The following is a 13,023-nucleotide window of genomic DNA, read 5'->3' as shown; positions in this document are numbered from 1 at the left end:
TTAGAATCAGAATGGAGGAAACATTTTCTCTTCCCATTGCTTTGCCAAGGGCATCACTTCCCCTTGAGTGACAGTAAGGAAGCCGATGGAATGTCTAGGCACTGGAAATAGAGGTGCCTAATTCCTTATAGCTGTGTTTTATGGAGCACAAAGCAAAGGACACAGATGCCACTCCACTCCCCAGCCTCTCCACATCCCTTGCCTGGAGGTGAGGGAAGGTGGAAGGAAGCTGAGAAGCAAGGAAGCAAGGACCAACCAAATGGGATCTTTCTATTTACCACTCTGGGGCTTTTTCACATCTTGCCTTAAGGACAGTGCACGAATTGCCCGCCTGGAAGTTAGGACAGCGGGGCTCTGTCTCTTGGGTGCTAAATAGTTGCATGACATTGAGAAGTCCACAGAATACTGAACCTCTTTCTATCTTAGTCCCCAATCTAAAATTTAAAAAAAAAACTGGATGATTTTCCTTCCCCAATCTAGTTCATGGTGCTATCATGAGTGACAACTGAGGTGATGAATTTGGAAATATTTTGCAAAGTGCAGAGCATTTCATCTATGTCAAAGACTGTTATCTTGAACTTCTCTTAGGGAGTTAAGTTACTGTGCTGGCTGCTACAGTACTCAGTAGCCACCAGTCACATGTTGCTTTTGAACATTTGAAGCATGGCGAGCCAGAATTGAGACGTGCTGTCATTGTAAGATACAACCCGATTTCAGAGAATGGAAAATATCTCCTTAGAATGTTACTTACATGGATTACATGTTGAAATGATAATATTTTGGATGTATTGAGTTGAGTCAAATACATTATCAAAACAGATTTCACCTGTTTCTTTGACCTTTTTAACTGTGGCTATTAGAAAATTTAAAATTTTATATTTCTACTGGACAGAGCTGGTCCAGAGAGTCACACTCAGGAAGGGCAGAACAACCAGGTCTCTCCTTAGCCAACCCAAAGCAGCCTGATGGGTTGAGAAGTACTCCTGGATACAATTCTCCCATGAACACACACACCCCCTTCCCCGCTGTGTTGTGTCCCTTGACCTCCCAGTACAAAGGCTGTATTTTTTGGTAAGAATCCATTCTTCCTCCGGGCTTTGGGAACAGGGAAGATTTGACTTTCAAGACTAGGTAGCATAGGTTGGGGGAAGGAGGGTGGGGAATAGTGAGTTGCTACAACAATGACTTACTGAACAACAGCAAACTAATTATCACATTACAATTCTCTCAGCCTACCAGGGTGGGTAATTAGCATCCTTGGACACTCCTTCAGAAAAAAAAAAAAGAAGAGAAAGAAAAGAAAGAAAGAAAGAAAGAAAGAAAGAAAGAAAGAAAGAAAGAAAGAAAGAAAGAAAAGATTCCTTCCCAGCAACTAGCTACTTTGTCCTTTTAATTCAATTGAATTCAATTCAATTGGGGGGTAGTTGTAGCAAAGGAAAAGTTAACACGTTAATGGCTGAAATGGAAACAGCAAGAAACATGCTAGAAAGGTATTCCTGTAGCTCTGAGGCCAGGCTTACCTTTTTTTGCCTATCAAAATGGCAAGTCTTGGGTTAATCAAAATGGGGGCACTGGACTAGCTTTCTTCAAATGCCCCATAGGAGACCTGTGGCCTCAGATTTGATCTGCTTACCACAGTTCCCTGTCCTACTTTAAAGGCAGACATGGCTAATGGGACTTGGATTCTTTGAGTCCAGCAGCTCTGCCCAGCGAGAATGAGAGCTCCTTCTAGCAATAGTATACAGATAACTGAATCCTCCCTTAACTTACATTTAGGGCTTAGCAATAGACATTCCATTTGGGGCACTCTCAATATTGGCAGGAGTGAGCACTGAACTCAAAGGGAATAAAGTATACCAACTTGGATTTATTCATGGGAAGAACAGAAAAAAAAAAAAAAAGACAACTTAAGTACTAAGGAATCAAATTATGACGCAAATTACAGACCAGATCGCATCAATTTACTAAACCTCAAGGCAAACCGAACCCAGATATGAACTGAACCATGAATTGGATCAGATGTACATATATATATATATATATATATATATATATATATAGAGAGAGAGAGAGAGAGAGAGAGAGAGAGAGATGGATGTCTAATTGACTAATTTCTCTTATTCATTCACTATTACCCTCCTCTGAAAGATTTGTTTTATTTCATAGCTTTAAATAAATATTTACTTTCTCCCAACTCCATTGCTCTGTTCTTTTTAAAAAATATTTGAAAACCTAGCAAACTTGCTCAAACCAGAATCAAACCTATATATTTTCTAATGAACTAGAACATCAAAACATTCCTTTAACTGACCTGAACTGAGCCAATGTTTCGTTTGGTTTGAGTCCCTGCTGCAGAGGAACTTTTTTGGCTGTCGTTTGCCTTCAAAGGAAGGTAGTTAAAATTCCCTGGAAATGGCCTATCTTTCTCAACCTCAAGTTACTCAGGTTGAATGAAAAAAAAAAAAAAGAAAGGTGAATCCATCCCCCAAGTCCCAGATCCAAGACAGACTAACTCGGGATGGAAACAGGGTGGCACTGCTGTGTCCTAGAAACAAACAAAGAATTTCAGCCCCACTCTGAAAAACCTTATACTTGCTGATGCAAAATTATGCATTGTCTGTAGCTCATCCTTCTGGTTATCCTATTCCAATTCTGTGAAAGCTATCGCACAGCTCTGTAAATTGGAAATAACTGATAATATTGGAAAATAATTTTTACCTGTAGACAAGCAACTTTTGTCTTAACCAAAATGGAAACCAAGTATTAGACAAGGTAAGAAACTTGTTCCAAGTAAAAAAGCCGGGAAGTGATATCACTAGGCCTTCCTACACAGATGCCTCTCTCTCCTCTTACATATCCTATCCCCTCCACTTCCCAGCTTGAAATGGTCCTAAGTGACATGGAAATGGGAAAAGGAAAATGTGTATGTCAAATCCAAACCTTACCTAAAGTACTGTTTTGCCTGAAATCAGCTTTGCCCCTGTGGAATGTTCACTAAGTGGATGCCCTGGGCATGGTTCTAAACTACCATGGAATGGACAAGGTTACATTACATAGATCCTTTTACACTTTGGGGCTGAAATCATGTGGAAGATCTAGACACATCATCTGCAATGAGCTCAAATGTTCTGGAAATTGCCATTAAGCCAGCTAGACTACAGTTTGGCTCCATTCATGTTCATGAACTATCTGAAATAAAGACCTAAATTCTCTCTACTGAGAATACCACTTTAGATTTCTTGCTGGTAGGGAGTAGAGGCTGTTTGTAGTTCCAGTATCTGCCAAGTAAAGTCCCCATTCCCTGGCTCAAATTGGTTACTCTTTTTACCTTGTGTGTGTGAATATAATCTTCATTCCTTGTCTTTAGCAAGGGAGTTCTGAAGGAGCAAAAGCAGATCTTACCTGCCTTTGCCTTCATAGGGATCTATTATAGCTCCTTTTAATTTGACAAATATTCATTGAGTCCTCATGTATTCCTTCTCTATTTCTAATATCTTAGAGTCAGTGAGGTGCATGGTTTCTTGAAGGGAAATTCTATAGGTAGCATGCTGGTGATCAAGAATTCGACATATGTTTAAGCCATGTTTAATTACAGGTGGTTGTGTTCACATGTGTTGGATAACCCAACTGGATACAGTCTGCAGAGAATCTATTTACTTCAAGCTGCTGCTACCTCAGCATTTCACTAATAGGTTATGTGGTGGTTAAAACTAGATCCACAAATTCTTAGCGGTGTAAAAATAGGTCTACCTCTCTTCAAGAGGTGAAGACTGATTCCTCTTTCCTTGAATGTGGGCTGGACTTAGTGACTGCTTCTAATGAATAGACTAAAACAGAAGTGACAGTATGTGGCTTCGGAAACTAGATCATGAAAGACACTACAATTCTTGTTCATTCTCCTGAGTCACTGTCTGGGAGAAGATCGGGCCATCCTGGGAGTGGACTCTACAGTCCTAGTTGAACCTTTAGATGACTGTGGTCCCAACCAACACTTTGACCTCAACTATGTGAGGGATCCTGCCATCAGAGAGCTAAGCAATCCAAAATTCCTAACCCACAGAAACAATAAAATAATGTTTGTTCTTTTAAGCCACTAAGTTTGGGGGTGATTTGTTTCATTGCAAGAGATAAATAATATAGATTAGAAGTTCCAGAAATGGTCATTTCTGAAAATATGACTGGCTAAGCAGTTACTGCCAGACTTTATGAATCTTGATCAAGTATTTAGAGTCTTTTTTTTTTTTTTTGCAAGGCCTTGCCTGGAATTTGTACAAGTAATTTCGCTTTTCATCCAAGTGTTACAATCTAGGTATTCATAGAGTGAACAAAATAAATTGGCGTGGATAGATGTATGTGCTGTTTTGGACACATGCACTTTTGTTCCTTTAGCAACTATTCCCTAAGTGCTAACTAAGTCCTTAGCACCATGCTAGGTGAAATAGGTGTTCTTACATGTTTGTTCACTCACAAACATTACTTGAGTATTGACTAGGACCCAGGCACTGTGCTCAGCACTGAGGATTCAAAATGAACATGACACCTTGCCCTTGAGGGGCCCAGTATTTAGTGGGAGAAGTAGACAGGTAAATACAGACTTTTTGACACTGTGTGGTCAATATTACCCCAGATACATGAAGAACATGCTATGATACTGCAGAGAATGGAACTATTTCTAGTTGAGGTACTAAAGGATGAATAGAAATTTTCAAGCAGAGAAGAGTAGGCTGGAAGGACGGCATTCCAGGTGTAGGGAAATGGGATGTGCGAAGACATGGAAGTATGAAAAGCTCGAGCTGCTTCTTCACCATTTAGTTCCTTCTTCCCAAGAAAAAAAAAATATGGCTGGTGATGTGCATGCTCCTGGCAGTGTGAGGCCAGCAGGACAAGCTGTTTTTCTAGGCCACAGGCATTTCAAAGCCAATCGGTTGCCTGAGCTGTCTCAAACTGAAGAAGAGATAAAGAGCATTTGTGCTCTCTGCCCCAAGGCTCCCAGACTCCCAGGCTAGAAGAATTCTCATGGAGAGCCCTGAGCCTTGGGACGAATGGAATTCTTCTGCACCATATGATTTCCTTACCATGAAGAACTCAAACTGTCTGTGCCTGGCTCTACTGAGCTTCTAAACTTGAACTTCTCTGGCCTTTTGCCTTTCAGATCACCATCACTCAAACTGTGGGTGCCAAGCTCCTGTGCCAGCTTAAGAACACAATGCTAGCCTTATCAAAAAATTTGTGCTAGGAAAAAAGAGTCAGCTGAAGTAAATGTTTGCTTAGTGGCATAATTTGCATTTGGCACGAACTTCTAATCTTATCACAGACTGATAAATAGTTCATGGGTTGGCAGTGATCCACAGGTCACTTTTTTTTTTTTTTGATCACTCACTATCCACTAATTAAATTAAATCCCGTGCAACAAATCTCTGTACTTCCTTTCAGAACCTGGCCTATATATTTTGTTCTCATTGTGGGAATGATGCAAATATCTCATTTCTCTTTTTGTCTTGACTTCTAAAATGTTCAAAGTCAAATTTGAATCTAAAATGTATCAACTATGTTGACACTTTCGGGTGGCAATTTTCTTTTTACATTTTTGTTTTAGATTCTGGTTTTCTCCTTCAAATTTAAGTTTGACTTGGTTATTTCCTTGGCTATGCCTTTGCTGGATAATGTTGAAGATGATGACTATGAAAACAAACATGACAATAAGCATTACAGCAAGCATGGCAAAGAGGCCAGATTTCTGGTCTGCATCCATCTGAGTAGATTCAGGGTCGTAGCTGTGTCTCCATGACTCCAAACAAGTTTGTTTAGTCTCTAAACTGATAGAACTGATATCATGGAGATACAGTGGTGTTCATGAGGAACTCATTCCCCAGCATGCAGAGGGTATTGGCCTCTGTAAATGAAGTCAGCGTGCACAGTTAGGAGAAGAGCACTCACCGTCTTGGTCGTTACCTGAGTCAGCTGGAGACTTGCTCCGGCGCATAGGGCCAGGACTCTTAGCTGAACTCTTCTGAGGAGTTGGAGATGCCTTTGGGCCAGCGGTGGCCGATGGGTTTCCCTTCATGACTCGGCATTCTGGTAGAAAAGAACAGACAGCTTAGTAAAGCCAGGGGAGAAACGAGCCTTGGCATATTACCAACTTCTAGAAACTGGATAACCACCACAGGCCAAAGTACCTAACAGCTCGAGACTACAAGGTGGTCCTTGTCTGTAAGAATGACGGCTCTGAGGGGGGAGGCATGGGAGAAACTTAACAAAAGTCATCTGGGCCAAGCCAGGTGTTTAAATCCCTGGATTATGGAAACAACAGAAGGAGTTGAAAAGCAGGTTGGGTGGCTTATTAAATAGTCAACTCGACCATTTGTGGACGACCCAGCCATGTCTCCAAATAGCACCTGTTGACATAATTAATTAATTTCCTCGGAGAAGAGATTGACAGTTCAGGGGCTGCAGCCACACAGATGAAACATCCATGAGTAATTTAAAGGAAGAAGAGGGAGCTACCATTTACTGTTCATTACAAGCCACGTATTGTGGTAGGACATATTAGGGGTGTCATGTCATTTTATAAATAGGCACTCCCACTACTACCAGCACCACCACCATGCATTTATAGAGATCTCTTTTTGACTTTCAATGCACATTATCACAAATTCGTATGCTGGTTTAATGAATAAATAAACCAGCAGTGACTCTGTTGCTCGGAGCTTATAGAAAGCTCTTGGGCATGTAGGGGAGTCTGCCAAATGTTTCTGCTACTTGCCTCAACCTCAGTCTGCTATGCTTGGGGCACCTTTTCTATGCAGGTCACTCAGGACCCCTATTGTGGTCATTTGGGGGCACCGATTGTGCTAATGCATTAGGAGAATTATCATACTCGCTTTGCTGATGAGACTACAAAGAGTAAGCCTCTTGCTTAAGGCCACAGAGCAAGGGAACAGCAGAACAAGGACCAGGAACCACGTCTCCTAAGTCCCAAACTTTCCATTGTAGGTTTTTCAACCCTGTGCCATGATGCTAGGTAGAGTGGGCAGTCTTTGGACACTTCCTTGACACCTCCTACTTAAAGACATATTGAAATACCAATTACCCAGAAAGATTAGGGGATCTTTTCTGGTAAACCAAGGTGTTTTGTTTTGTTTTGTTATTTTGGAAATTGAGTTAAGCAGAAAGCTCATTTTTGTGTGTTTTACATCTTGTTTTGGTTGATGAACTTCAGTGATCACTGAGCTGAGGATGTAGAAGGCATAGAACACTGGAAATAGCCTCGGATTTGTTAAGCTATTTTATGCCCATTTGTCTCTTCTCCAAGTGAACACAGGGAAAAAATGCCACCTCTTTCAGGGTTCTTGTCACTTGAGTGGTTTGTAAAGTCTATATTAATACAACCTGGTTTGCTTTTCTCACACGTTGCCCCTTATATTTGGGAAAGATGTTTTGAATATGCCTTCTCATCTGGATCATATCCTAACCTTGTTGCTGTATGAGCTAATTCACCATTAACTTCCACATGGAGCCTGGACTCAAGCAAAGGGAGGTGGGCAGATGTTCACCTCCTTCCTGAGATTAACAACCTCTGGAATCTTGAGTCACAAAGCATGGGGAATGGGGCAGCAAGCCAGAAAGTGGGAAGAAGGAAAAGATTTGACACTAAAAACACAGTGGAAAATCTTTCTAAAATGGAATCATCAACGTGAGCCAAGTCACTGGAGGATGTTGACTAGAAAAAAAGTATATGTATAATATCCAAGTCTGACCAGAAACGTTCCTTCCCATAGTCTGATTGCACCCATCAGCCCATGTGACACAATATGTGGTTCAAGAAGTATGGTCACTATTGGGATAGACAGTAAGTTTTACTGAGTTTGGACGCTGGGAATCTGCAACATTCAATCAACCTTTCACTTAGTGACTCATGTAACCAAACATACAGGAGGAAGACTAACAATAATTGCCCTTGAGGGTCCATGCACGGATGTTCTCTGGGCCATATGACCCCATGGAAATCCTAAGGGATAGGAGGAGGGAGAACAAAGGAACAATAAAATCCAGTGGTGGCGCTTACCATTTTCATCCAGAGAAAAGTCATCCTGCGCATAGCGAAATTTTTCAGGACCACAGGCAATAAACACATCATCATCCCCAAAGAAATCATGGAGACAGGTTACCTGTGGAGGAAGCAGAAACATTGGATTGACATGTGATTATCTTGTGACCATAAACTTCATATCATGTTGACAGGGGGAAAAGCTTACATTTGGGCCATCACCTTTAGCCCCCAGGGATCTCTACTTTGCAAACTACCAGCCCCTTCACAGCCCTCACAGCCCCTGTGAGTAAAGATACACTGGATGCTATTGTCTTTCCATGTTTCATGGGTGGTAGTCTTGTTTCCATTGCATTAAGAATAACTTCAAGACCCATGGGTCCTGGGTGGCTCAGTCAATTAATCAGCCGATTTTGGGTTTCAGCTCAGGTCATGATCTCAGGGTCATGAGATTAATCCCTGTCTTAGGACCCGTGCTGGGCATGGAGCCTGCTTAATATTCTCTCAACTTCTCCCTCTGTCTCTCCCCACTCACACTCTCTCAAGAAGAAGAAGAAGAAGAAGAAGAAGAAGAAGAAGAAGAAGAAGAAGAAGGAGGAGGAGGAGGAGGAGGAGGAGGAGGAGGAGGAGGAGGAGGAGTAGTGAGGAGGAGGAGGAGGAGGAGGAGAAGAAGAAGAAGAAGGAGAAGAAGAGGAGGAGGAGGAAGAAGAAGAAAAATAATAGCTTTAAGACCATGTCCAAAGGGAATGTCTCCACCTCTGAATAAAAGTTCACAAGCAGATGGCCCTGCAAATGTTACCTTTTCTCAGAGCCTCAAAGACAGAGTGCTCCTAGCCCAAATCTGGGACCAATGGTGTAAGCCAAGGCAGATAAGAAAGATCTAGAGCCTACAGTAGATAGACTCTGTGGCTATGCAAGATGTGGACATTCCTCTCTTCATCTTCATGAGTTTTGAAAGAAGAGCACTGGTTCCTTACTGATTTGGATCCACAAAAATTGGACTTTTGCTAAAATAGACTAAGAACAGGGAAGTGACCCAGAATACCATTCCTCCCTCAAGAACAAGGTGGAAGCTGGGCAGAGGCTGGGGGGGGGGCTGTCCTGACCACTTAAAACTTAATCACGAGCAATGAGTCCCCACAGGCTTGAGGCTCTTCTCGTAAAGCCACATTCCCAGGATCCTTCCTGTCTCCTAGTGCCCTATGCATTGCTGCTTCTTCCCACTTCTCAGCCTCCTAATTACATCTGATAATTAGTCTAGCACACCAGGGAAATCCCAGGAGAAACCATAGAGTCAAAACATTCTTATCCCAATCCTTAGCTTGAAAGTGTTCAAAGCTTCTAATTGTTCTAAGCTACCCATTCAAGCTGCCAGACATGGCTTTCCAAAGGCACAGTGCTTGCAAACTAATAACAGCTTTCTGGGTACAGAGAGCAATATTTCACATTTGAAAAAATGTTTATATTAACAACATCATCCTCCACCCAGGGCCTATTCAATCCTCATCTGCCACAGCCAAGATTGCAAGATTTACACAAAGTGAGAGATGCTTAAAGATTATCCCTATTGTCTCAGCCTCCCAAGCATCCAGGAGATGCCAAGATAAGGGAGAGAGACTTGGAGGACTGCCAGGGTTGCTCCTATTAAGCCCCTTCCCTGCCCTGGGTCCTGACCTCATCAAATAGACCAACATCCCTCTTCAGCCCACTTGTCCATTTCCCATTCATTCTGCAATCATGGAATAACAATTAGAGCTAGCACTAATTGAATGCTTATTCTGTGACAGGCACTCTGCTTAGTACTTCCAAATCTTTCATCTCATTTTGCTCCCACACCAAACTCTAGAGGTCTATATTATTATTATCACTGTTTCACAGACAAGGAAGCTGAGACCCAGAGACAATAAGTAAGTTACTAAGGTGGAAAGTAACGAAGCCAAACAAAGGCAGATCTGACTCCAAAGCCCATGCTTTAGGCCATTCAGCAATACAAAGCACTCATGCATAGTTCAGGCACTGGGGAGATGGAGATGTGTAAGACTCAGTCCATGACTTCATGGACTCACAATCTGATGGAGTGAAGATACTCAATATAGTGTTGTGAATGCTAGGATGTAGCATTTCAGTGTAGTGTCATGAATGCTGGGATAGGAGTTATCTGTAGGTGCCATGGGGTATTCTTAGTATCAAATCCTTGGTATCCCTCAAATTCTTAGTCTCAAATGACATAGTCACTGGCTGGCATTGTTAGTACAATGAGCATCCTGCATATTGTCCTGGTAGCGAATCCAATGACAGGCCACATGACTCTGCACCCTGCTGCAGTCTCCAACTGATGTCTTGGACCTTGGCTCAAGAAAACCTGGAACCCTTAACTCTGATACGTTATGTGTCTCTAAATTGTTTACCCCCTGGCACCTCCTTGGCCCTGAAGATCTCTGCCAAATCCTCGTGTTCAAGGTTGGCCCTGGCCCTGGCCCTGACTTTAGTTTTGGTCATGGGCTTAGCTAAGCCTCATCCTTGGGTGTTCCTCTGGTAGTGGCCTCTAGGGTATAGCACTTTGTTTCAAGACCTGCCTGTATTCTCATGAGTATTCACCTCATCCTTCCCAGTAGAGCACAGGCTTCCTGAATGTAACAACCAAGTTTATCCCTCTCTCTGTATCTCCCCATGGCTCCTGGTAGAGTGCTTATCACATGGTGAGAATTGAGTGAGGGCTGTTTTTGCCTCAACCAAATGTAAAGAAAATAAGAAGGAGGCTTTGTAAGGATATACAAAGGCAGAAAAGTTGGAACAAAAAAGAAATTAATCTTGGCAGACAATAGGAACTAGCATTGAAAGGTTTTGAAAGGTAACACAAATACACAAATTTAAGAATAAGAAAGGAATAATGATTATGCATTCAGAAGTTCTTTGCATAAAAATGCTAATTAGTTTTAAAATTTAGATGAAATGAATGATTTTAAATGAAAATGTAAATAATGAGATTGGTTCAAAAAGAACTAGAAAATCTCAACCAACTACTGGCCATGAAAAGAATTTAGCAAACACTTCAAACATCAACCTGGCCCCCAGAAAGCACCAGAACATTCATTTTGGAGGTGCTTGTGGAAATTGCTTCCCAAGAAGAAAAACCAAAAGCTCTAAAGCAGTCATTGCAGTGACACACCATGAGTTCCTATTGTAGGCCAACAAAGTCCTCACAGATTGCTCTAGGGGTTGCTGTTACAATGACCCACCCTCCTCCAACCCCAAGCCTTTTTGCCCCCACCCAGGCTTTGGGGAAAGCCTTTGGATAACCCCTCCTTTGGAGAGCTTCTAAGAAAGGCAAAGCCCCCTATGCTTCTGACAAACTCACAATGGTGTGGCTGGCTTCGAAAACATTCATTTTGCAATCCAGCTGTTCCGCATCAGGTTTCTTGAATGATCCCTCCCTACATTTTACTGGCTCCCAAACGTAGACAAGTTCACACTGTGCATGTGAATACCCAGCTTTCCCAAAGGCCTCGGATACTGAGACACAACAGCCCTCCCTACCTTTGTTACAAAGTTGGGGAAATAGAAGGTTCTCCTGTCTTAAATATGAGGAACCCAATACAGAGAGTCAAAATGGCCCAAGGTTATACACAGATGGCTCATGGCAGAGTAGAGACTAGCATTCAGGTGTTCTAATTCAATTCAAGGCAAAGCAATTCAATTGCCTGAGAGAACATGCTTTTCCTAAAGCCCTGATGTCAAAGGCTTGCAGATAGCCTAAAATGGGAGAGACCTCCTTTGTCCTAATCAATGCCTGATATTCATTAGAATATTTCACTAGCTTGTAAAGAGAAAGTAAAAAAAAAAAAGAGGAAAAGAGTATCTGTATGAATCATATTTTGAATCTATGGACAACAAGATTCCTATTCACCACTGTAACTGGCAACTGAGCATGTGGTAGAGAAGGACAGGAAGAAGAAGGAAGGGAGGAGAAGAAAAAGAAGAAAGAAGAAAAGAAGGAGAAGAATGGAGTGTAAGAAATAATTTCCAAATAAAACTCACACTCACATCTGCTTTTTAAAATTCCATGGGGATAACTGCAACAGAAAGTCCCCCTTAGGGCAGCCCTGGTGTCGCAGCGGTTTAGCACCGCCTGCAGCCTGGGGTGTGATCCTGGAGACCTGGGATCGAGTCCCAAATTGGGCTTCCTGCGTGGAGCCTGCTTCTTCCTCTGCCTGTGTCTCTGCCTCTCTCTCTCTGAATAAATAAATAAATCTTTAAAAAAAAAAAGTCCTCCTTAGCTTAGGTGGCAAATGCATAATTTTGCAACTGAGTTTTTTAGATAAAATTTCCATCATTAAGTGGCAACAGAAGTGGTAATTATAATAATCATTATGATACCACTTACAGGGTCTTGCTGACATCAGCTTTTATATAAGTCACACGTGGGTCTTTAAGTCAGGGACAAGAACACAAAAGCATGATGCCTGTCTTTGTAATTAATCAACTGCCAGCACAAAATCAATAAAATAAACTCATATTAGCATTGAACCATTAACTCAATTTTCTTCCTTAAAAAAATATTAGCTGAGAATGAAAAATTCACTTTGTGGCTTTATTTAAGCTTGTTTAGACTCTCCACATGTCCAGATGCTGGCAGTTAGGTCTTAAAGATTTATTTATTTATTTTGAGAGAGAGAGGGATGGGGGAGGAGCAGAAGGAGAGAGAGAAAACTCAAGCAGACTCCCCACTGAGCATGATGCCCAACGCGGGGCTCAACCTGAGACCCTGAGATCATGACCTGAGCCGAAACCAAGAGTCTGACGCTTTAACCCACTGAACCACCTAGGCATCCCTGGAAGTTGGTTCTTATAGAGTAGATTCTACATTTCATGATCTAAGTATTCAGCAAGAAATGTTATCTCAGGAAGTAAGGTCTTCTGTATGTATGAGACCCATGTGCAACATGCAAAATATTTTCACTGAAAGTTCAATTCCA

General features: G+C 41.9%; 1 protein-coding gene across 12 annotated transcripts in view; it reads right to left on the bottom strand.

Annotated features, from left to right (window-relative positions):
* DCX (doublecortin) overlaps positions 1-13,023 on the bottom strand; it is a 140,183-nt gene that overhangs the window by 28,159 nt on the left and 99,001 nt on the right. For 7 of the 12 annotated variants that reach the window (XM_077889930.1, XM_077889931.1, XM_077889938.1 and 4 more), the window contains 2 exons: positions 8,066-8,168; positions 5,938-6,075 (listed from right to left, as the gene is read on the bottom strand). In XM_077889930.1, coding sequence (XP_077746056.1) covers positions 5,938-6,075; positions 8,066-8,168 — 241 coding nt within the window. The remainder of the gene's footprint in view (positions 1-5,937; positions 6,076-8,065; positions 8,169-13,023) is intronic. The other 5 variants (XM_077889932.1, XM_077889934.1, XM_077889939.1 and 2 more) reach the window with 1 other exon arrangement.

The sequence above is a fragment of the Canis aureus genome, chromosome X (genome assembly GCF_053574225.1).
Source record: "Canis aureus isolate CA01 chromosome X, VMU_Caureus_v.1.0, whole genome shotgun sequence".
Taxonomy (NCBI): Eukaryota; Metazoa; Chordata; class Mammalia; order Carnivora; family Canidae; genus Canis; species Canis aureus.
The sequence above is the reverse complement of the archived record's forward strand: the minus strand, read 5'-3'. Positions and strand labels throughout refer to the sequence as shown.